The 26,161-nt window shown below is 40.7% G+C and overlaps 1 protein-coding gene across 2 annotated transcripts; it reads right to left on the bottom strand.

The window, feature by feature from the left end:
• Positions 1–6: 6 nt before the first annotated feature.
• On the bottom strand, positions 7–26,161 carry LOC139381398 (myocyte-specific enhancer factor 2B-like). 2 transcript variants are annotated; one of them, XM_071125023.1, is made up of 10 exons: positions 25,901–26,161; positions 11,644–11,727; positions 11,326–11,529; positions 10,891–11,025; positions 10,440–10,629; positions 9,476–9,621; positions 5,743–5,854; positions 5,552–5,660; positions 4,512–5,196; positions 7–1,519 (listed from the first exon to the last, which is right to left on the bottom strand). In XM_071125023.1, exons 2-9 carry the CDS (start codon positions 11,695–11,697, stop codon positions 4,869–4,871), a joined length of 1,278 nt encoding a protein of 425 aa, XP_070981124.1. In that variant the 5' UTR covers positions 11,698–11,727; positions 25,901–26,161; the 3' UTR covers positions 7–1,519; positions 4,512–4,868. The 2 variants fall into 2 exon arrangements, with proteins under 2 accessions (XP_070981124.1, XP_070981038.1); XM_071124937.1 differs by having other exon boundaries at positions 7–1,652; positions 3,277–5,196; positions 25,901–26,158.

Below are 26,161 nucleotides of genomic sequence, written 5' to 3'. Positions count from 1 at the left end.
AAGATACACGTAGTAGATAGCATTTTATCAGTCTTCAGATAAATATACATCAAAGGAAATGCTGTGACTTCTGAATCAACGTTTTTTAAATTAGTCAATTATATGTACAGCCTTCGGGTCAAAATAACTTACAAATCAAATATTGCTAATTGAAAGGCAGCCACATCATTAAAATAAGTATAAAGCCATGGGTTGTTTTGATAAATACTGCCAGCGCTGACACGTGCTTATATTCAAAAATATGTCAAAATAACTTGAATGTGTCTGTGAGAATACTGTTTGTAACTGAAGTTACTGTTTTTACCTTTCTACATTTATCCACAGTTGAAATAGTTTGTGTCAGACACATAAACATTTCTCCTGGCAATAATTCCATGTTGTCAATCAGAACCTGCCCATATACCCTCTGTATGTCTTCAATACACTAATTATGCAGTTTTATCTGAATACCATCACATTGCACTGCATTAACTTGTCACTTTTGCCATGGAAAATCAGATAATTAATTGCCAGTAGAAGCACTAATGGCTGATTCTTTCTGCATTGTCTTGCCTTCAGAGTGATAGTGTGAAATACGTTGACCTCTTGTGGACTAAGGAGTTCACTTCAATCTACACACAAACCCACAAGAAACTAAACGGATACAAGATAATTTTACATGAACTATTTTCATGTGACTTTTTAAACATTAAATTTATAAATGAAACAATAACACGCCACAAATGATCTGCATAAAACACAAAAATCATTACGAGCAATAAAATGTGTCTTAATGTTTTCTTTCCATAGACAAAAGTTAATTTATGCAGTTTATTTGATAGGTGTCTGATTGTCAACATACCCTATTCCCATTGACCCACTGAAAATGTGTTTCCTTTTCAGGAATGAATAAATAACTGGAATTTATTTCAACAAAATACAACAGTGCTGAAAGTAGTAAAGCTCAACTTTATAAAATGGTTATAGTGAATATGGACCTTGAGCATCACAAGCAGGAATAGATTGAAGATGTATGATGATGACTAGTAATGATTCTTATACACCATTATATGCTAAATGTTGGCTTGTTTTGGATATTGCTTCACAAATAATTAAATTGAACACAATATCCATTTATAAGAAATAAAGCACATGTTACATTCCCTTTAGTCTTAAATTTGTCAGAATTTTGCATTACTAAGGCCAGTGTCCAAAAATAAAGACTTTAACTATGTAGTATATAGTGCAAAAACAAACAGCTTTGCTCAGTAATTTTCTAGCCTTAAAAAGCAACACTAACCCTGTATAATGGAACCAATGATCCAAATCCCTGAGAGACTTATTGATGCACAGATTTTAAATCCATAAGTGCAGATTGCATCTTTGTTTTTCTTTAATCAATTCCTATCCAGACTAACTTCCCACTCACTATCACAGAGGGCGTGCCACTATGATAGATGAGTAGAACCTTGGTGCTCCCTAATCGGTCTCCTATGAGCTGACCACTTCATTGATTTTGGGCTAAAGTTATATACAGTGCCTCCAAAAAGTATTCAGACCCCTTGACTTTTTCCACATTTTGTTACATTACAGCCTTATTCTAAAATGTATTAAATAGAAAAAATCCTCAGCAATCTACACACAATACCTCATCATGACAAAACATACAGTGCCTTGCGAAAGTATTCGGCCCCCTTGAACTTTGCGACCTTTTGCCACATTTCAGGCTTCAAACATAAAGATATAAAACTGTATTTTTTTGTGAAGAATCAACAACAAGTGGGACACAATCATGAAGTGGAACGACATTTATTGGATATTTCAAACTTTTTTTAACAAATCAAAAACTGAAAAATTGGGCGTGCAAAATTATTCAGCCCCCTTTACTTTCAGTGCAGCAAACTCTCTCCAGAAGTTCAGTGAGGATCTCTGAATGATCCAATGTTGACCTAAATGACTAATGATGATAAATACAATCCACCTGTGTGTAATCAAGTCTCCGTATAAATGCACCTGCACTGTGATAGTCTTAGAGGTCCGTTAAAAGCGCAGAGAGCATCATGAAGAACAAGGAACACACCAGGCAGGTCCGAGATACTGTTGTGAAGAGGTTTAAAGCCGGATTTGGATACAAAAAGATTTCCCAAGCTTTAAACATCCCAAGGAGCACTGTGCAAGCGATAATATTGAAATGGAAGGAGTATCAGACCACTGCAAATCTACCAAGACCTGGCCGTCCCTCTAAACTTTCAGCTCATACAAGGAGAAGACTGATCAGAGATGCAGCCAAGAGGCCCATGATCACTCTGGATGAACTGCAGAGATCTACAACTGAGGTGGGAGACTCTGTCCATAGGACAACAATCAGTCGTATATTGCACAAATCTGGCCTTTATGGAAGAGTGGCAAGAAGAAAGCCATTTCTTAAAGATATCCATAAAAAGTGTCGTTTAAAGTTTGCCACAAGCCACCTGGGAGACACACCAAACATGTGGAAGAAGGTGCTCTGGTCAGATGAAACCAAAATTGAACTTTTTGGCAACAATGCAAAACGTTATGTTTGGCGTAAAAGCAACACATCTGAACACACCATCCCCACTGTCAAACATGGTGGTGACAGCATCATGGTTTGGGCCTGCTTTTCTTCAGCAGGGACAGGGAAGATGGTTAAAATTGATGGGAAGATGGATGGAGCCAAATACAGGACCATTCTGGAAGAAAACCTGATGGAGTCTGCAAAAGACCTAAGACTGGGACGGAGATTTGTCTTCCAACAAGACAATGATCCAAAACATAAAGCAAAATTTACAATGGAATGGTTAAAAAATAAACATATCCAGGTGTTAGAATGGCCAAGTCAAAGTCCAGACCTGAATCCAATCGAGAATCTGTGGAAAGAACTGAAAACTGCTGTTCACAAATGCTCTCCATCCAACCTCACTGAGCTCGAGCTGTTTTGCAAGGAGGAATGGGAAAAAATGTCAGTCTCTCGATGTGCAAAACTGATAGAGACATACCCCAAGCGACTTACAGCTGTAATCGCAGCAAAAGGTGGCGCTACAAAGTATTAACTTAAGGGGGCTGAATAATTTTGCACGCCCAATTTTTCAGTTTTTGATTTGTTAAAAAAGTTTGAAATAACCAATAAATGTCGTTCCACTTCATAATTGTGTCTCACTTGTTGTTGATTCTTCACAAAAAAATACAGTTTTATATCTTTATGTTTGAAGCCTGGAATGTGGCAAAAGGTCGCAAAGTTCAAGGGGGCCGAATACTTTCGCAAGGCACTGTATATACCTTATTTACAAACCAAGCCATGAGGTCAAAGGAATTGTCGGTAGATCTCCGAGACAGGATTGTGTCGAGGCACAGATCTGGGGAAGGGTACCAAAAAATGTTTGCAGCGTTAAAGGTCCCCAAGAACACAGTGGCCTCTATCATTCTTCAGTGGAAGAAGTTTGGAACCACCAACACTCTTCCTTGAGCTGGCCGCCTGGCCAAACTGAGCAATTGGGGGAGAAGGGCCTTGGTCAGGGAGGTGACCAAGAACCCGATAATCACTCTGATAGAGCTAGAGAGTTCCTCTGGAGATGGGAGAACCTTCAAGGAGGACAACCATCTCTGCAGCACTCCACCATCAGGCCTTTATGGTAGAGTGGCCAGATGGAAGCCACTCCCCAGTAAAATGCACATGACAGTCTGCTTGGAGTTAAAAGGCCAAAAGGCACCCAAAGACTCTCAGACCATGAGAAACAAGATTCTCTGGTCTGATGAAAACAAGATTGAACACTTTGGCCTGAATGCCAAGCGTCACGTCTGGAGAAAACCTAGCACCATTCCTATGGTGAAGCATGGTGGTGGCAGAATAATGCAGTGGGGATGTTTCTCAGCGGCATTGACTGAGAGACGAGTCAGGATCAAGGCAAAGATGAACGGAGCAAAGTACAGCGATATCCTTGATGAAAACCTGCTCCAGAGCACTCAGGACCTCAGACTGGGGTGAAGATTCACTTTCCAACAGGATAACGATCCTAAGCAGACAGCCAACACAATGCAGGAGTGTTTTTGGACAAGTCTCTGAATGTCCTTGAGTGGCCGAGCCAGAGCCCGAACTTGAACCTGATCTAACATCTTTGGAGAGACCTGAAAATAGCTGTGCAGCAACGCTTCCCATCCAACCTGACAGATATTGAGGGGATCTGTAGAGAAGAATGGGAGAATCTCCCCAAATACAGGTGTGTCAAGCTTGTTGCGTCATACCCAAAAAGACTTGAGGCTGTAATCACTGCCAAAGGTGATTCAACAAAGTAATGAGTAAAGGGTCTGAATTCATGTTAAAAATGGCTAAAAACCTGTTTTTGCTTTGTCATTATGGGGTATTGTGTGTAGATTGATGAAAAAAAACAATTTATTCAATTTTAGAATAAGACTGTAATCTAACAAAATGTGGAAAAAGTCAAGGGGTCTGAATACTTTCCGAAGGCACTGTAATTGGGGACCTGAATGTAAAGTACTACTCTGAAACACAGTGCTCTAAGAACATGGCTAAATGACTGAATCTCCCTTACCCTCTGCTCTGTAGCTCAAACAGGATGAGAGAACCACACTGATATGTGGTTTGACATACCCTCTGACCCCAACACACAGACAAACCAACAAAACCCAACAACACACCCAGCAATATATCAGGATCAGAGAGGCAGTGACACATGTTCATCACCCACAAGGGAGAGTCCAGCCCAGCTCTAAGGGGGGTCTTTCTTTCCTCTTCGATGATGTGAATTAATGAACCTCATCTCCCCATCCTCCTCTCTCTGTGAGTGGGCAACCATGTGGCAAGCTTGCTTTGGCTTGAAGGAGGGTGGGTGGTGTGTGGTAGTCGCTGCCAACTATCTCTGCCACCCATCGCTAATTTCTAATTGCCTCAGGGCTAGCCCCCCTTTCTCCGCTGCCCCTTGCTGAGCCGGGTAGGGAAAACCTCCTTTGGGGAATTCCTCTCTCTCATTGGCTGGGTAAGGTTCCTGGGGGGTGTGGCGAGCAGAATCGGGGGTGCTCATTGGAGAGTGCTGCCTCAGATGTTGCAGCGGCGGAGAGGTCGCAGAGCAGATGCGCTCCGGGGAGGCTCGCTCTGATTTGATGCTGAGGTTGAGGGAGGGGTGAGGAGGAGTGGTGGGGGTGGAGGCCTGAGAGGGAAAAGAGCACCCTCCGCTGGACATCCTGGTACACAGCAAGCAGACAGAGAAAAGGGAAGAGAATATGCATCACATAGAGCGGGGGTATTCAACTCATACCCTACGAAGTCCGAGGCCTGCTGGTTTTCTGTTCTACCTGATAATGAATTGCACCCAGGTCTAAATTAGTCCCTGATTAGAGGGGAACACTGAAAAAACGCAGTGGAACTGGCTTTGAGGTCAAAAGTTGAGTTTGAGGGACATAGAGCATGAAATAAATCCCCACATGCTATTTTTCCTATAAAGGGCACTAAAAGACTCATCACAACAGTATCATGGTCCATCCTTGTTCAATGTTTAACACTTAGTAATTGAGTAACGTTTCATATCAGTGGTCTTACGCTGGGCTGAGGTGGGGTACATGTTGCTCCTGCTGTTGTGCCGTCTGCCACGGGTTCACTGTACCACGCTGTAGACTCACAGCATGGGAAAAACCTGGGTGGCTGTAGTCTGGGACAGAGGAGAATGATTATTTTATATCACTAACTAAGAAGCACATACAGATGTCAGATGAGCAGAGCTGCAGTCTTACCAGATGGTCCAGCAGAGAGGCCGTAGCCCCCAAGACTCTGGCCCAGCAGACCTGCCTTCCCCATGGTCAGCATGTGGTTCCCTGGGTGCATGCCCTGGTACAGTATGCCTCTCTTAACATTACATGGAGAGAGAAGCAGTTACTCAGTTCAAAACATTATAAGCTGGGTGGTTCCAGCCTTGAATGCTGATTGGCTAAAAGCCGTGGTATATCAGACCCTATATCATGGGTATGACAAACAATTTATTTCTACTTCTCTTATTATGTTGGTAATCAGTTTATAATAGCAATAAGGCACCTCAGGGGTTTGTGATATATGGCCAATATACCATTGCAAAGGGCTGTGACCTAGCACTCTGCGTTGCATCTTACGTAAGAACAACCCTTGGCTGTGGTATATTGGCCATATACCACACCCCCTCAGGCCATATACCACACCCCTTATTGCTTAAATACAGGCCATGTGAGTAAGTGTGAGAGTGAGAATTAAAGTGTACAAGCGTGAGTGTGGTTGGTCCTCTGATTGGCCTTTCGTAATGACATCGTCATTACCCTAATCTCTGATTGGTCTCTTCATAATGACATCCTCATAATGACATCGTCATCACTCTGCTCTCTGATCGGTCCCTTCATTATGACATTATCATTAGGACGTCATCATAACTGGGGCTGTGGAGGTCATTCAATTTTGTCAGCCGGTGATTGTCAAGCAAATAACTGCCGGTCTCATGGTAATTGACCTTTAATTAACATAAACACATTTAGCATCTCCTGGCTTCCACTCATAGCCTACAAGCCACTGATGCAGATCTTTGGAACATCTACATTTGAATAAGTCAAATAAATCCATGTAATATAGCCAACACCTTCACAATGAATCCTTTATTTATTTTAGACAGGTCTAAAGAAACATGGTATGAAGAAAATGTTGTATATTTCAAAAAAACAGAATAGCATACTCGGAATTGTCCTTATGTTAGGTCCTGATCTGGCTATGCCATATGGCTGTGGGCTTCACTAGTTCATTTATCAGACAAGAATTGCTTAGAATTACGTGGCATTATTTTATAGTATGAAGAATACAATTGAATATAGCTGAATAAAATAGAAAGGATGTTTTCTCCAAACGATTTCTGATGGCGTGCGCACATGCGGCTATTCTGTATTGAGTAGTTAACAAAGAAATAGGTCCCTCTATAAGCTTAATTTAGAGCTATTTATGCAACTTTAGTTGTCATACAAACATTGAGCTATATGTTTAGATTTTGAATACGTTCCAAGGCTACATGAAGCGACTCTAATGATGATAAAAGTTGCATGAAAGGCATGAGCTCTGCATTGTTTCTTGCACAGGCTGCACACACTTCATCAGTCTCTCATTCACAAGTTGTCAAGCACTTGATAATGCCTCAAATGTCTTGACAGAAACCCCCTGGTGTGGCTGTAATGCCCCCTAAAATAATAAATGCCTTATGCGGCCAGTGGCCGTTGTGCCCTTGGGCTGAATATAATAATTATAATTCACTTCTCCTGGCTACATGTTCCGATGCACCTCTCACTCACATGGCTCTCTCAGATATCAAAATTCTTATAAGCCAATGCCCGTCACATTATCGGGTTCTTCTCACAGGCTCCACAGCTCCAAAGTAGGCTACAAGTGAAGACAGACACATCGGGGACGCAACTGTGAGCGTTCTTCTTATCGAATTCCAAGGCGCATATTTAAGATGTTAGAAGAACTCTACACATTTACTTTTCGTCAGCCAACAAGATGAGTAGGCCTAACGAACAGCAAAAGCATTAGCCTATGTCAATCTACTATCCACCATAGTACAACAGTTGACATTTTCTATTGGTCAACTTGTCCTTCTGTGCGAGAAATAAATATTCCAAACATTTTCTGGGGCAGTTGTGGGTGTAAGGACAGACGCTGGAGACAAAAAGCAAGTGCAGGGAGTGAACATTTAATGAAACACGGACAGGAACAGAATATGGACAGCATCTGGACAGGGGAAAACAAAATGACAATAATGCTGACGCGGGTAACAAACTGAGGAGCAGAAAGATGTAGTGGGGCAATCAACAAAGTAAAGGAGTTCAGGTGAGTCCAATGAGTGCTGATGTGCGTAATGATGGTGACAGGTGTACGTAATGAAGGGCAGCCTGGCGCCAGAGAGGGGAAGTGGAGGCAGGCGTGACAGTGGGATGCGATAGATCCCAAATTAATACAACCACTCACATCAAAAACCTTTTAAAAGAGGCTGATGCAACAGATTAGAACATGAATCTTACAATGCTGATAAAATATTAGGCTATTTCTTCACATTATAAGCGCAGCAACACCAGTTGTGAGCGGATGAATGTGCTTAATTTTAAGAAGTTATATGGCCACTTTAGTTGTGATACAAACCATATCAAAACATATAGGCCCATGGGCTAGGCTACCTGTGGTGTGGGACTATGATGTATTGCCTTACTGCACACAAGCTGGGCATTATTCACAAATTATAATACATCATCAACAAGTGATAGGCTAACACTGTCACCCATCAGACTATTCTTGATTTAATCTTGTCTTTACATATACAAAATAATATTTGTGTGGAATTAGTTTTGATTTAGAATGGACCATTATCATGCACCTGTCTCGGAACAGGGGCAGGGGAAAAAAGACATGTCACCTATGACCTTACAGTGCATTCGGTATTCAGACCTCTTGACTTTTTCCACATTTTGTTAAGTTTCAGCCTTATTCTAAAATCTAAACACAATACCCCATAATGACAAACCAAAAACAGGTCTTTAGAAATTTCAGCAAATGTATAAAAAAATTAATAATGAAATATAGCATTAACATGAGTATTCAGAACCATGTCCAATCAATTGAATTTACCACAGGTGGACTCCAATCAAGTTGTAGAAACATGCCCCTGAGCTCAATTTCAAGTCTCAGAGCAAAGGGTCTGAATACTTATGTTAATAAGGTATTTCCATTTATTTATTTTTATTCATTTGCAAAAATGTCTAAAAACCGGTTTTCACTTTGTCATTATGGGGTATTGTTTGCAAATGGAAAAAAATGTATTCTATCCATTTTAGAATAAGGCTGTAACGTAACAAAACGTGGAAAAGGAGAAGGGGTCTGAATACTTTCCAAATACACTGTAAATAGCAAATGTAGGACGCTTATTCCATGGTTCCTTTTCATGCCAGCCAGATAAGCTATTCTCCTGCTGTAAAGCAAAGCAATGTGCTTAATATTAGGAGTTGAGAAAGTTGAGAAATAAACTGATGGGATCCTCCTTAATAGAGGCCATCAAAACTCTGTTTTCTTACGCAATTGCATAGCCTACAGAAATGTTGCGCAACATGAGCTCATGGGCTCTCATTAAGTGTTTGATTTGATTTTCGAATACATTTTCATTGATGTCAGAGTGACTAGAGGGACAATAGAGTGCTGAGTACCAGGCAGTTATCAAGTTTGGTAGACTACTATTGATCCTAATAATACAAATAAAAATGTATTTGTTATTGGTCCCTTCATAATAACATCCTCATAACCCTGCTCTCTGATTGGTCCCTTTGTAATGACATTGTCATAACCCTGCTCTCTGATTGGTCCTTGATAAGGACCATGAGTGATAGTGAAACTATATTCTATAGCCTGCAGTACTGCAAAACCTCCTGCTAACCTCTTGTTATGACTGACAAGTAGGATTTAAGAGATCCTTACAGCACTGTTGAGGTTGGCGCGAATGCCACCAATACCAGGGTAGGTCTCTGCCCGCCGGTTGTCATTGCCCAGGTTCAAAGGGGGAGGAGTCTTCATCTCCAAGGCCCGGCTCAGGTTGCCATGGGAGAACATGGAGTAGCCAATACCTTTACAGAGAGAAAAGAAATAGGAAGTGAGAAACAAGATGTGGGTAGAATAATGTTTCACTCACAGACAGTACACTCATTCACTCTCTCTCAATCTCTCTCACTCACTCCACCTGTAAAACAGAAGTTATTTTTTAGGATTAAACTTTATCTCTTGTAGACATGTGGCACTTCAGATTACCAAAACATACATTGTTAATGTTAACCTCATGATGAAAAATGTATTCACTCCTTGATAATTACTACATTAAGTCAGTAAGCATAAGCATTCTTTTTTTACATATGTTTTGGTCTGATATGTATTGATAAAAAGGGAAAATTACAAACATCATACAGTGTAAAGCATTTCAAAATGCAGCGTTAATTGACTACATAGTTCAGCTGCGATGGCAAACCATTGAGTGGCATCCCTACTACTAACTATAGAGTATGAAAAGTGGAGTTGAGCTCAACTGAGATGACCAGCAGGTGCAACACACTCACTGCTCAGAAACCAAAGATCAGCCTCCAGACGCTGTTTCACTCGTGGGGGGGGACTGTTTCACACAGCACGTAAGCATGCACACACACACACACACACATGCACACACGCACACACACACACACACACACACACACACACACACACACACACACACACACACACACACACACACACACACACACACACACACACACACACACACACACTTCCTGTTTGAACAGCCAGCTGCACAGCACTGAGGTGGCCTCACAGTCTGTAGGCAATCAATGACAAGAATGGTACCTCTAACCCTCTAGGAATGTTTGCAAAGAAGAACTAGGGGGCCAGGTCTTACCTGAGTGTGGAGACATGAAGGCAGCGTGGCTGTGGGGCCCTGCAGGGCTGACTGAGCCTGGTCTGGGGCCCAGTGGCTTGAAGGCAGGGGGTCTGTGGGAGCTCAGGCTGGGGTTGGACGAGTTGGGGTATCCATTCTCACAGCCAGCAGTCACAAGGAACTGGGCCTCGGGTGAGAGCAGGGAGGGGGCCTGAGGAGAAATATGGGAGAGTGTCTGTTTCAGTTGAGATCAGAAAGTTAGGTATATTGCAGCTGCATTGTACTGCTAAAGTATCTCTTTAAGTACAAAATGTGCTCACTGAGTCAAATTAATGGTTTGACCGTTCAATAGAATCATTTTCTCAAACTGGCATTCTTCACTGAATACAACAAATCAATGAAACAGCTTTAGTCCATTTACAGCCTTTGGCTCAGACAGCATGTGTCTCATAAGACAAGTGTGAGTAGTTACATAGTAGCGCTGGCGGGCCAGGGAGAGGTCCATGCCCTCGCTTAGTGGACCGAACTTCTCTGCTGCAACCTGCATGTGCTCCTCAGTGTCCAGCAGCTCTGTCCCGTCCAGACCCAGGCCTTTTCTCCGCAGAGTCTACAGCAACAGGACAGAGAAAAGAGCAGCACACAGACATTACCTCAAGGATATCACAGCCTGTTTATACTATTGCCTCTTTGGGATGACCTAATGATACAGAAGTGGGCTGTACCAACATTGTTTTTTCAATGCGTTATAGGGTTGCCCAAGTAAGCATTTCATAAGCTTAAGCATTTAAACATCAAAGCTAACAAATTAATGTAATTGGAACCTTGGACATAACAAATGACTAAACATACATACTGTATAGGAGAACATGTTGAGTAATGTGTGGACCTAGTAATGTCATAGGCTTACCTCCATTATGTCTGCGTTGGTCCTACTCTCGTGAGGCTCGCTGTACTCTGTGTACTTGAGTAGGACCTTGTCCATGTCAGTGCTGGCGTACTGGAACAGACGGTTGGTGCTGTTGAAGATGATGAGGGCAATCTCACAGTCACACAACACACTCAGCTCATACGCCTTCTTCATCAGGCCAAACTTACGCTTGGTGAAAGTAACCTGGGGACAGAAACATATTGGTTCAATGTATTATTTATCATGTGGGACTGTTTAACTAAACCATGGCAAATACAATAATGATGGAAAGTGATAGAAATAATCAAAGAGTTGTACCTGTCTATTCCGCTGGTCCAGGATACGAGAGATTTGTATTTTTTTCCTTCCCATTGTGATCGCAGTCTGACAGGTGGCTTTACACTGTGAAAAAATATCACATTTTCATCAAAACTCAATCATTTTAACTCATCACCTTTTCATCACATAATAGAGAGAACATTTCACCAGGATATCCCATTGCGATAAATAATCTCTTGTAGATCTCATGGCAACATCAACAAACAATTACACAATCAAACCTGACAAACTTTCAAAAAGCAAACCATATGGTTGAGACCACTGCACTTTGGTATTTTATTAGGATCCCCATTAGCTGTTCAAAAACAGCAGCTACTCCTCCTGGGGTCCACACAAAACATGAAACATGACATAATAAAGAACATTAATAGACAAGAACAGCTCAAGGACAGAACTACATACACATAAAAAAGGCACACGTAGCCTACATATCAATACATACACACAAACTATCTAGGTCAAATAGGGGAGAGGCGTTGTGCCGTAATTCTTTAAACCAGGTTTGCTGTTTATTTGAGCAATATGAGATGGAACGGAGTTCCATGCAATAATGGCTCTATGTAATACTCTACGCTTTCTTGAATTTGTTCTGGATTTGGGGACTGTGTAAATAGCCCCTCTTGTGGGGTAAGTGTGTGTGTCAGAGCTGTAAGTTGACCATGCAAACAATTTGGGATTTTCAACACATTAATGTTTCTTACAAAAAGAAGAAGTGATGCAGTCAGTCTCTCCTCAACTCTTAGCCAAGGGAGACTGGAAGCATAGTATTTATATCAGCAATGAAGAGCAAGACGTGCCGCTCTGTTCTGGGCCAGCTGCAGCTTAACTAGGTCTTTCCTTGCAGCACTCAACCCCAAGACTGGACAATAATCAAGATAAGACAAAACAAGAGCCTGCAGGACTTGCTTTTTGGAGTGTGGTGTCAAATAAGCAGAGCATCTCTTTATTATGGACAGACCTCTCCCAATCTTTTCACCCATTTAATCTATATGTTTTGACAATGACCGTTTACAAGGTAACACCAAGTAATTTAGTCTCCTCAACTTGTTCAATAGCCACATCATTCATTACCAGATTCAACTGAGGTCTAGAACTTAGGGAATGATTTGTACCAAATACAATGCTCTTAGTTTTAGAAATGTTCAGGAGCAGTTTATTACTGGCCACCCATTTGAAAACAGACTGCAACTCTTTGTTAACTTCTTATGGCTGGGGAGCAGTATTGAGTAGCTTGGATGAATAAGGTGCCCAGAGTAAACGGCATGCTACTCAGGCCCAGAAGCTAAGATATGCATAGTATTAGTAGATTTGAATAGAAAACACTCTGAAGTTTCTAAAACTGTTTGAATGATGTCTGTGAGTATAACAGAACTCATTTGTCAGGCAAAAACCTGAGAAATCTGAGGTTTGTAGGTTTTCAAGTCTTTGCCTATCCAAGATACAGTGTACATTTGATCCGATTGCACTTCCTAAGGCTTCCACTAGATGTCAATAGTCTTTAGAACCTTGTTTCAGGCTTCTACTATGAAGGGGGAGCGAATAAGAGCTGTTTGAACCAGGGTTCTGGCAGAATGCCATGCGCTAAGTCTCGTGTGGCCGTGAGAGCTAGCTCTGTTCCTTTTCATTTCTAAAGACAAAGGAATTGTCCGGTTGAAACATTACTGAAGATTTATGATAAAAACATCCTAAAGATTGATTCTATACATCGTTTGACATGTTTCTACGAACTGTAATAGAACTTTTTAGATTTTTTGTCTGGACTTTGTGCTCGCGTTGTGCATTTGGAGTACTGAACTAAATGCGCGGACAAAAAGGAGGTATTTGGACATCAATTATGGACTTTATCGAACAAAACAAACATTTATTGTGGAACTGAGATTCATGGGAGTGCATTCCGATGAAGATAATCAAAGGTAAGTGAATATTTATAATGCTATTTCTGACTTTTGTTGACTCCACAACATGACGGGTATCTGTATGGTGGCCGAGCGCTGTACTCAGATTATCGCATGGTGTGCTTTTGCCAATAAGCTTTTTTGAAATCTGACACAGCGGTTGCATTAAAGAGAAGTATATCTATAATTCTATGCATAACACTTGTATCTTTTACCAACGTTTATGATGAGTATTCCTGTAAATTGATGTGGCTCTCTGCAAAATCATCAGATGTTTTAGAGGCAAAACATTACTGAACATAACGTGCCAATGTAAACTGAGATTTTTGGATATAAATATGAACTTTATCGAACAAAACATACATGTATTGTGTAACATGAAGTCCTATGAGTGCCATCTGATGAAGATCATCAAAGGTTAGTGATACATTTTTTCTCTATTTCTGCTTTTTGTGACTCCTGTCTTTGGCTGGAAAATGGTTTTCTGTGACTAGAATGTTTTTTTTGTGACTAGGCGCTAACCTAGCATAATCAGATGGTGTGCTTTCGCCTTTTTGAAATCGGACACTGTGGTGGGATTAACAACACGTTTATCTTTAAAATGGTGTATAATACTTGTATGTTTGAGGAATTTTAAATATGAGATTTCTGTTGTTTGAATTTGGCGCCTTGCACTTTCACTGGCTGTTGTCAAATCAATCCAGTTTACGGGATTTCAGCCGTAAGAAGTTAAGGGTTTCAGTGACTTCATTAGCTGTGGTTGCTGATGTGTATATGGTTGAATCATCAGGGTACATGGACACACATGCCAGTGGCAGGTCATTGTTAAAATTGAAAATAGTAGAGGGCCTAGAGAGCTGCCCTGTGGTACAACACACTTTACATTTGACATTAGAGAAGCTTTCATTAAATAAAACCCTTTGAGTTCTATTAGATAGATAGCTCTGCATCCAAGATCTTTTAGGTTGAAAAGCCATAACACAAGGTTTTCAACAACAGGTTATGGTCAATAATATCAAATACTACACTTAAATCTAACATTACAGCTCCCACAATCTTCTTATTATCAATTTCTTTCAACCAATCATCAGTAATTTGCGTCAGTGCAGTACATGTTGAGTACCTTTTTCTATAAGCATGCTGAAAGTCTGTTGTTAATTTGTTTACAGAGAAATAGCATTGTATTTGGTCAAACACCATTTTTTCCAACAGTTTGCTAAGAGCTGGCAGCAAGAACCTGCAAAGGCCGCTTTACCACTCTTGGGCAGTGGAATTACTTTTGCCTCCCTCCAGGCCTGAGGACAAAGACATTCCTCTAGGATCAGATTAAAGATATGACAGAGAGGAGTGGCTATAGAGTCAGCTACTATCCTCACTAGATTTCCATCTAAGTTGTCAATGCCAGGAGGTTTGTCATTATTGATTGATAACAATCCTTTTCCCACCTCTCCCACACTAACTTTACAAAATTCAAACTTGTAATGCTTTTCTTTCATTATTCGTTTCTTTATGTATGAATACCATGGCTCACTGTTCGTTAATTGCATTTCCTGCCTAAGTTTGCCCACTTTGCCAATAAAATAATAATTAAATGGTTTTGTGATGAATAAGCCATCTGATTTGATGAAAGATGGAGTTGAACTTGTCTTTCTGCCCATAATTTTATTTAAAGTACAATGTTTTTTTCCATAATTTTTTGGCTTCATAATACAGTTTCTTCTTTTTGTTGAGTTTAGTCACATAATTTCTCAATTTGCAGTAAGTCAACCAGTCAGGTGTGCAGCCAGTCTTATTAGCCACTTCTTTTGCCCAATTTTTTTTTAACCATACAGTTTTTAAATTCCTCATCAATCCATGGAGCCTTAACAGTTCTAACAGTCAGTTTCTTAACAGGTCCATGTTTATCAACAATTGGAAGAAGCAATTTCATAAATTCATCAAGTGCAGGATCTGGATACTCCTTATCAGACCAACAAATATTTTTAACATCATCCACATAAGTCACAGCAAAATCTTTTGTATGATCTCTATACTCTATTTTAGGCCCAGCTGTTGGAACTTTGGCTTTCCTGGATATAGCCACTATATTGTGATCACTGCATCCAATGGGTACAGATACAGCTTTAGAACAAAGTTCTACAGAATTAGTAAGAATGTGATCGATACATGTGGATAATCTCGTTCCTGTAGTGTTTGTAAACACCTTGGTAGGTGGATTAATAACCTGAACAATATAGCAACACTCCAAAAGAAAAGGCTTTAGATATGCCGAGAGTCCTGCAACCACAACACTTCAATAACACTTGACATTAGATCCTCTCTAAGCATTACAGGGATATGGCTCTGAATATATACAGCAACACCTCCCCCATAAGCATTTCTGTCTCTTCTATAGATGTTATATCCTTATATTGCTTCTGCTGTATCATCAAATGAATTATCTAACTGAGTCTCAGAAATGGCTAATATATTCATATTATCTGATGTCAGCAAGTTATTGATTTCATGAACCTGTCATGTCCTGACCATAGTAAACCTGTATTTTCTATGGTAGAGTAGGTCAGGGCGTGATTAGGGTTTTTTGTTCTAGTTTATACTTTCTATGTGGGGTTCTAGGTTTGATTTTCTATGTTGATGATTTGTATGATTCCCAATTAGAGGCAGCTGGTTATCGTTGTCTCTGATTGGGGATTATACTTAAGTAGCATTTTTCCACCTGTGGGTTATGGGATATTGTTCATGTTAGTTGCCTATTAGCAGTGCATTGTCATCATGGTTCGTTTATTCTTTATTTGTTTTGTATTTTCTTAAGTTTCACTTGTTTCATTAAAATTATGTGGAACTCTACGTACGCTGCGCCTTGGTCCGACCATCATTATTACGAACAACGTAACAGAACCTTATTTCTAAGGCTAATTATATTATTTTCAGCCCTTTCATGGGTAGCTTATTAGAGATAGACATAATATGTAAAAGAGCAAACAAAGCAAGAGAACAGTCTCTGTGCAGGGTAGGCCCATACACAGTGCTGTCACTCAACCGTATCAAAATAAGAGCACCAACCACCATACAGTATGGGAAAATGTCATCTGTTTTCTTTAACCCTTCCCCCTCGTCATGGCAGCCTATTTATTTATACACTGATGAGGCGATAGGGGCTAAAGTTAGAGCAGGGCTGGCACTCCCCTAGTCTGGGTTACCCCGGGACCAGTGTACACCAGCCAGCTCCCTGTAAGGTCGAATACAGCAAAGGAAAATAAAGTGTGTTTTAGAACAGGAAAAGTTGCAAACCACCCCCTCTTCTCCCATTTTCAGGCAGATGTCACAGAGAAAAAAAATGTAAGACCTTTTTTCCCCGTTTTAACCACAGATCATAGAAACACGCCGTTTTCACATACAGCGGTACCAGAGCGCCAAGTCTAGGACCGAAAGGCTCCTTAACAACTTCTACCCCCAAGCCATAAGACTGCTTAACAATTAATCAAATGGCCACCGGACTATTTACATTGACATCACCCGCTCCCCTCCATTTGTTTTGTACACTGCTGCTACTCACTGTTTATCTTTGCACAGTCACTTCACCCCTACCTACATCTGCACTGTTGGTTAAGGGCTTGTAAGTAAGCATTTCACAGTAAGGGCTACACTTGTTGTATTCGGCGCATGTGACAAATAAAGTTTGATTCGATTTTTTTCCTTTGACCGCATGGTTTTGTTTTTGCTCTGACATGCACTTTCAACTGTGGAACCTTAGACAGTTGTGTGCCTTTCCAAATCATGTCCAATCAATTGAATTTACCACAGGTTGACTCCAACCAAGTTGTATAAACATCTCAAGGATGCTCAAGGGAAAGGATGCACCTGAGCTCAATTTCGAGTCTCATAGGAAAGGGTCAGAATACTTATGTAAATAAGGTATTTCTGTTATTTAGTTTTAATACATTTGCAAAAACTGTATAAAAACCTGTTTTCGCTTTGTCATTATTGGGGTATTGTGTGCAGATTGATGAGGAAAATTATATATTTCATCCATTTTAAAATAAGGCTGTAATGTAACAAAATGTGGAAAAATGGAAGGGGTCTGACTACTTTCCTAATGCACTGTATTATAGACAGTGGTATGGTGCTGAAGATAATGAGTTTGAGGTTGAAAAGTTGCGGAGTTGCCCTTTAAGGTACAGTATATGCTTGTATTGTTAGCACACCAATAAGTTACAGATCAAGATCAAGAAATCACATTCAGCACCTTACTGCAAAGTAAGTGATAACAATACCGGTCGTATATCACACAAAATGTTTGTGTTTTATTGATTGAGATAAGTTGATTGTTGAGATCAGAAAGTGAGGCCTATTGCAGCTCTCTGCATCCCTATCCTCAGCTGGATTGGCCGTAGCTGCAGGCTGTCTAAGCAGCTGACTGAACTGTACTGTCTCTACTGATACAAAGCCCAGAGGAGTATTCCCCTCGTTTTCCTCTCAAATTGGGCATGTATGACCTTCTCTATATTTAGAGGTCACATCCAAATTGTGAGTGAACGGATATGGTGCCGGTGTTCCCACGACCCCCAGAGTCCCCCAGAGTGCCCGCTGCCCCCTCGCCCATGCTTGGCACACAGGCACTATGGGCATTTCTGAGGAATCCACCCCTGTGCACCTATCATTACCTTATAAAGTATCCACTGGAGTCAGCCTCTAAGACAAGACACTCTCACCTATCAAACTGTAAAACACAACAGAATCAATGTTTTCATTCATAAATCGTTGGCACTCACAAAATGTTCTATGAATGAAAACTCTTTACGAATAATACCGCTTTATTAAGACTGACAAAATTAGAAAGAAGACAAGTCTCATAAATCTATAGTGCAGCGTACTAGTAACAGATACTGGGCCAAATTAGTAGTAACTGCTCTGATATTGGATTGCATAAAAGCAAGACGTCCACCAATAACACACCAAATGACTGCACCATTTATGATTGCATCACCTTGCATTGTACTGAATGAAAATAACTGTGGCGCCATTACACTATACAACCAACTGTAGTGACATACCTCCCACCCTGTCTGCTGGGATGCGTTTTGCAGGAGCCCAGTGGGCAGAGCTGGGAGGATTGTCAGTTGATGTGGCGCACCTGGGAAGGCTTGGCCTACAGGCTATTAAGGGTGAGCACATCAGCCAACACTCTCTCTTCCCTGACTGGCAGGTTGGCTTCCACCACCTTCTGGGTTTTTAGTTTGTTTTCACCATACAACACCCTGCATACACTACTGATCCTACATTGTTTATGTTATATTTTTCTATTTAGCATTATTTAGTTTAATACATGTATTACTTTTAACATTTAAGTCAGGCGTGGTTTATTTTTGTTGTTACGAACTATGAGCCAGGCCATAACACTGTACATGAATACACTCTATAAAAATGATGGGCTAAAAACAACCCAATTTGAGTTATTTGGTAATCCAGCACTGGTTAAATAGTGGACAGAACACAGCTTATTTTGACATAGCTAGTTGGGTTGCGTGAATAACCCAACATGTTGGGATGTTGGGATTACCCAAACATGGGTTAATTTAAGCATCATTTGGATATTTTTTACTCTCATGCTAGGTTGACCTAGCAGCTGTTTCTTTTTTAATGCAATCTTTAGTGTATTTTCATGAGGTGTGGCTTGTAGTGGCGTGGCTTTTAGCAAGCTCTTATTGGCAACCAATAATAATAAATGTAGGTTAAGTTTGCATAATGCAAAGTCCATTTTTCCATTTTTTTTTTTTTTACACATTCTTCTTTAATATTTTGATTATTTATTACGTATTAAGATATACCACCTTATTGCATCCCAACAAAGGGATTTACATAGACTTTCAGGAAGCTCATACACTTCTGTAAGCATCATTGAAACTACAAAAATTGTAATATCCAACCTTCACATGTGACAAGATTTCCCAAGAGAAGATGGCTTTCACTTCAGCAGTAATAAATTCATGAACTTCTTTGAGGAAAAATTCATGATTATTAGAAAGCAAATTACAGACTCCTCTTTAAATCTGCTTATTCCTTCAAAGCTCAGTTGTCCTGAGTCTGCACAACTCTGCCAGGACCTAGGATCAAGAGAGACACTCAAGTGTTTTAGTACTATATCTCTTGACACAATGATGAAAATAATAATGGCCTCTAAACCTTCAAGCTGCATACTGGACCCTATTCCAACTAAACTACTCAAAGAGCTGCTTCCTGTGCTTTGCCCTCCTATGTTGAACATAATAAACGGCTCTCTATCCACCGGATGTGTACCAAACTCACTAAAAGTGGCAGTAATAAAACCTCTCTTGAAAAAGCCAAACCTTGACCCAGAAAATATAAAAAACTATCGACCTATATCGAATCTTCCATTCCTCTCAAAATGTTTTGAAAAGGCTGACAAATCAACTGTAAATTTCGGTGTTCCTCAAGGTTCCGTTTTGGGACCACTATTGTTTTCACTATATATTTTACCTCTTGGGGATGTCATTCGAAAACATAATGTTAACTTTCACTGCTATGTGGATGACACACAGCTGTACATTTCAATGAAACATGAAATATGAAAATTGCCCTCGCTAGAAGCCTGTGTTTCAGACATAAGGAAGTGGATGGCTGCAAACGTTCTACTTTTAAACTCGGACAAAACAGAGATGCTTGTTCTAGATCCCAAGAAACAAAGAGATCTTCTGTTGAATCTGACAATTAATCTTAATGGTTGTACAGTCGTCTCAAATAAAACTGAAGGACCTCGGCGTTACTCTGGACCCTGATCTCTCTTTTGACGAACATATCAAGACTGTTTCAAGGACAGCTTTTTTTCATCTACGTAACATTGCAAAAATCAGAAACTTTCTGTTCAAAAATTATGCAGAAAAATTAATCCATGCTTTTGTTACTTCTAGGTTAGACTACTGCAATATTCTACTTTCCGGCTACCCGGATAAAGCACTAAATAAACTTCAGTTAGTGCTAAATACGGCTGCTAGAATCCTGACTAGAACCAAAATATTTGACCATATTACTCCAGTGCTAGCCTCCCTACACTGGCTTCCTGTCAAGGCAAGGTCTGATTTCAAGGTTTTACTGCTAACCTACAAAGCATTACATGGGCTTGCTCCTACCTATCTCTCAGATTTGGTCCTGCCGTACATACCTACACGTACACTACGGTCACAAGACGCAGGCCTCCTAATTGTCCCTAGAATTTCTAAGCAAACAGCTGGAGGCAGGGCTTTCTCCTATAGAGCTCAATTTTTATGGAATGGTCTGCCTACCCATTAGAGAATCGCAAACTCGGTCTCAACCTTTAAGTCTTTACTGAAAACTCATCTCTTCAGTGGGTCATATGTTTGAGTGTAGTCTGGCCCAGGAGTGTGAAGGTGAACGGAAAGGCTCTGGAGCAACGGTTCCCCTCTTTCCACTGGGATTCTCTGCCTCTAACCCAATTACAGGGGCTGAGTCACTGGCTTACTGGTGCTCTTTCATGCCGTCCCTAGGAGGGGTGCGTCACTTGAGTGGGTTGAGTCACTGACGTGATCTTCCTGTCTGGGTTGGAGCCCCCCCCCTGGGTTGGCGCCCCCCCCTTGAGAGATCTTTGTGGGCTATACTCGGCCTTGTCTGAGGATGGTAAGTTGGTGGTTGAAGATATCCCTCTAGTGGTGTGGGGGCTGTGCTTTGGCAAAGTGGGTGGGGTTATATCCTTCCTGTTTGGCCCTGTATCATTGGATGGGGCCACAGTGTCTCCTGACCCCTCCTGTCTCAGCCTCCAATATTTATGCTGCAGTAGTTTATGTGTCGGGGGGCTAGGGTCAGTTTGTTAAATCTGGAGTACTTCTTCTGTCCTATCCGGTGTCCTGTGTGAATTTAAGTATGCTCTCTCTAATTATCTCTTCCTCTCTTTCTTTCTCTCTCTCTCTCGGAGGACCTGAGCCCTAGGACCATGCCTCAGGACTACCTGGCATGATGACTCCTTGCTGTCCCCAGTCCACCTTGCCGTGCTGCTGCTCCAGTTTCAACTGTTCTGCCTGTGATTATTATTATTTGACCATGCTGGTCATTTATGAACATTTGAACATCTTGGCCATGTTCTGTTATAATCTCCACCCGGCACAGCCAGAAGAGGACTGGCCACCCCACATAGCCTGGTTCCTCTCTAGGTTTCTTCCTAGGTTTTGGCCTTTCTAGGGAGTTTTTCCTAGCCACCGTGCTTCTACACCTGCATTGCTTGCTGTTTGGGGTTTTAGGCTGGGTTTCTGTACAGCACTTTGAGATATCAGCTGATGTACGAAGGGTTATATAAATACATTTGATTTGATTTGACAACTATGCAACAGAACAGATGAACAGGAATGACATTTACCCTCATGGGTGGTTAAAAAGAACTGTCTGAATGCCACGCCCCTACTAAACTACGCCTCGAGCCTACTGATCTGACCCGCTGGGTCATATCTCAATAACCCAGCACTAACAACCAAGCAGTTTTTATAGAAAAGAACCCAACTAAGAGAACCAACGCCTGCAACCCAGCAGTTGGGTCAACCAAACAAACCAGCAGTTGGGTCAACCAAACAAACCAGCGTTTTTTTGGAATGTAGCAGGCCTACATTTTCTTCTGCAGAAGATAGTATCTCACCTCAGATGTAAATTAAGAGAATAGAGGGAAGTGGGCGATCTGAGCTAAAGAGAAGCCAGAGATCTTTATCACATAGGGGTTTACAAAAAGTTCCTTTCTCTCAGATATAACTTCTCACCACAGACAACCTCCCCTCTCACACAGCCAGGCAAATATAGCATTTACCTCCCCTAACGGTGAGGACTTGGCCTTCTCAGAGTGGTTTTGAATGTTTCTCAAACCACTACTGCCAGCAAATCCGCACACGCCTAATGTCATCTAATTCTGGATAATGCAGTCTGTATGACAACTGCTGCTCAAGGTCTCAAAAAGGCTAAAAACAGCCAAGTAAGACAGCAATGTAGCTGTCAGCAAGAGTTTCACTGTCTGTAAAATCATTGGAGTGTTGATGAGAATATACATTTGGCTGCCTTGGGAGCTAATGACCACATTTTATGGTCTTAATTTCCGATGACCCTATACATACACTTTTTTACACTCCAGAGATCCTGGTATCTACGACCAGGACCAGCTATGATCCTTTATTGAATTCAATCCACGTCAATCAGTGTAGATGAAGGGGAGGAGACAGGTTAATGAAGGATTTGTAAGCCTTGAGACAATTCAGACATGGATTGTGTATATGTGCCATTCAGAGGGTGAATGGGCAAGACAAAAGATGTAAGTATCCTTGAACAGGTTATGGTAGTGGGTGCCAGACGCAAGAACTGCAACGCAGCTGGATTTTTCATACTCAACAGTTTCCTGTGTGTATCAAGAATGGTCCACCACCCAAAGGACATCCAGCCAACTTCACACAACTATAGGAAGCATTGGAGTCAACATGGGCCAGCATCCCCGTGGAACAGTTTCGACACCTTGTAGAGTCCATGCCCCGATGAATTGAGGCTGTTCTGAGGGAATAGTGCAATAATTGCACACATACAGGGTCTACAGCTCCTAGGGACCGTGAGCAGCTTCCTCTGACATCTTCCCGGAGGCCAGACAGTGGAAACGAGACCATTACACACTAACAGAGCAGGCCTCTAACACAGTCAGGCTCTCTCTCCCAAAGACACCCTGCAGTCCCTGGAGACAGGTAAAGACTAATTGCTGAGGGTCTCACTGAGACAACACAGGGTGAACACCAACAACACACTGTTGTGTCATTACCAGTCAAAGCTGTAGCACTACTTCATGAGTGGGGGACTTGATACAGAGGCATTACTTCTCACTAACACACTGAATGTTAATTCCACTGAATGTTAAATGGGAACTTACTCATGAACACTGATACTTACTGTATCTTTACACAACGATAATAACTGTGTCATGCACCTTCCATTAAAAATAAATATGTTTTGTGCTAATGTTTACTCTTTGCAATAACTATATATTTACCCGTTTAGGCTTATAACTTTGAATAGAGAAGCATAGGTTTAGGTTACAGTATGATCCATACAATATTAGCTGGAAATAAGCATACAAGCAGAGCATATGGCACCTGACCAGGCCAAAGCCCAACACATTTTTTCGGTATTAGTTGTTGATGCTTCTGCCAGTCATTTCAGCTCAATGTCAAGATGAGAAACCAGGTCTCAAAATAGAAGGCAGGAATCCTATTTGCATAACCCAATACATAAAGCCCCTAAGCCAAGGCAACCATGCCGACGCAAACATTTATTGACTCTACACAATTATCAACAACAAACCTCAATTATCAAAATTTGAAATGTAAAAAAATACTTGTGATGCATGAAGATAACACTTAATTTATTGCTGAATGTATCACACATTAAGGTTTGCATGAAATCTGGGATAAAGACAGAAATATATTTTTTTTATACAGTATAAATTTGTGAGACTGATTTATGGTTGAAAAATCGACATTTTACCCCATGTGTATTTAAAATCTAGTGATATAGCAGGGTCAGAAAGTTCATACGCTTCGTCATATTCAATCACTCCCTGGCTGGACCTTTGCAAAACTGAGGTGTGAAAATATTTGGCTAATTTTAACAGGAGATAATTACATTTCCTGGATATTTTGGATTGAGACAGAATAGAAACACACTATGGGTAGGACAACTAATTTTTCTGGACTGGCTTTGGGATTTTTGATGACCACAGTAGTGTCATGTCAAGACTATACTGTCATGTCTCAGCTTAGAAAACTTCAGAGAGAGACAGTGAGGTACTCATGATGACTGCACAAGGGGCAACAGGTTCAATACTGAGTGACCAAGTTTTGTGGTTTTATTATGAAACAAAGAGGTAAAAAATGCTCTCTTTCAGAACAAACATATTGCTGTCCATGGAAAAGCAATTTGACCACAAGAATAACAAACACAGAGGTTGTCAAGTCATGCAAATAATTTGAACTGTTCAGTATGCAATAAACACATATTTGTTGCAATTGAGCATAGGAAATATTTCAGTATTTTACAGAAAACTGTTGATTCTTAAATATTCTACTTTGAATACATGTTTTTCTTTATGGATCCTAACCACATAATGTGTGCCTTTCTATTGTTGTTTGCACACTCTCTGTTGGCAATGCTTGGATGCAAGTTAAGAGTTTTGCAAAACGGAATGAGATTAAAGTGTAAGGATTAAGAAAATGCATTTAAACAGCCACTGGACAAGATTCCACTTAATATATTTGCAGCACAGAGAATCTTTCCATCAGGATAGAAAAGCTTGCCTCCCTATTGTGACAGTATCATTTACACCCACTAAGCCACTGGCATCATCTACAATAGATGTAGTGCTTACAAAAAACAGTGTATAAATGTTCTCTAGCATTTAAAAATGCACCATAACATATGCATTACTTAACAAAATGTTGTACATGCAATGGGAATTAAATAACAACACACACAATACACCCCTCACCCCAAATATCCATTATTTATGCACACTATAAATGTTATATTTGTCAGTCATTATTATGATGTGTAGATAAATTAGCTGAAAGTGTCATGTCTTGTTGGGTATACTTGGGGCATTACTCTTGCTATCCCTTTCCTTTCATCTTCAATTCTAACACAAATATGATCTGACTGAGGTATGACTCAGTGGGATACAGCTATAGAATGAACATGTATTACTATTTATCATGCAAGCATTAGCCTAGGCCTACTTTTTCCATTACTTTTACTTCATTGGGTGACATCTCACTTTTCAACTGCTCGAACACTACTATTAGCTTCTTGCTAACATTTTGAAAAATCATATATTTGATCCTATCAGGGGGTTATAACTATCTATCTCTTTCCACCAAAATGAAACCATCAATAAAAACAGACCTACTGGTGATTGCCCATTAAATGTATCAAGTGAAATACTGTGTCAAGCACAGCATACGCAGGCACATGACAGTCTTACGTAGTTATACAACTGGGCAACAGCACTATAAATACAGCTGTGAGGCCTGCGTGTGTTGTTGCTAATAATAAATAAGACTGCCAAATAATGACTGAATTGCTGACGTCATTCAAAAATACTCGGTTAATAATAGCCCTGTCCCAGAGTTAGGCATTCCTAAGTATCTATCTAAGTTACTTACATAGTAATAGCATGTGACTATGCAACAACTTACAGTATCCTCAGAATATAACATGTATTTTAGGCAACTCGGAGAGTAACTGTGTTAAATGTTGTTTTGACAGAGGAAAACAACAAAGGTATGCGCTCAGCTCACCTATTCTTTGATGTTTCTCCAGTGTCACGTTTTTCCCTTTTTCTTTCCTGTAGGCTCTGCGTTTGACCCGGTATTTACTGAGAAATACGACAGCAGAGTATATTACTAGTTTGTTTCCTGTCTCAAAATGATTCAAGAGCTCTTCGTCCTCGTTGAAGTGAATAGAATACGCAGTTCCGTGGCTAGAGGTGTCCACTTGATGCTCGAGGATGATGATTCTGGGGCGCTCCTTCCAACATCGCGCACATCTCCGGCAGCAAC

The sequence above is a fragment of the Oncorhynchus clarkii genome, chromosome 1 (genome assembly GCF_045791955.1).
Source record: "Oncorhynchus clarkii lewisi isolate Uvic-CL-2024 chromosome 1, UVic_Ocla_1.0, whole genome shotgun sequence".
NCBI lineage: Eukaryota > Metazoa > Chordata > Actinopteri > Salmoniformes > Salmonidae > Oncorhynchus > Oncorhynchus clarkii.
Note: the sequence above shows the minus strand (reverse complement) of the source record. Positions and strands in the feature narration are given on the sequence as shown.

Bases quoted from the DNA above. Each gene is read 5' to 3' on its own strand.
- LOC139381398 (XM_071125023.1), bottom strand. From the start codon at position 11,697: ATGGGAAGGAAAAAAATACAAATCTCTCGTATCCTGGACCAGCGGAAT. The intron at 10,630-10,890 runs GTAACTACTCAC...ATTTCTCCTCAG, and splicing joins TGGCCCGCCAGCGCTACTAT to GCCCCCTCCCTGCTCTCACC. The intron at 5,197-5,551 runs GTAAGACCACTG...GCTGTGTACCAG, and splicing joins GTACCCCACCTCAGCCCAGC to GATGTCCAGCGGAGGGTGCT.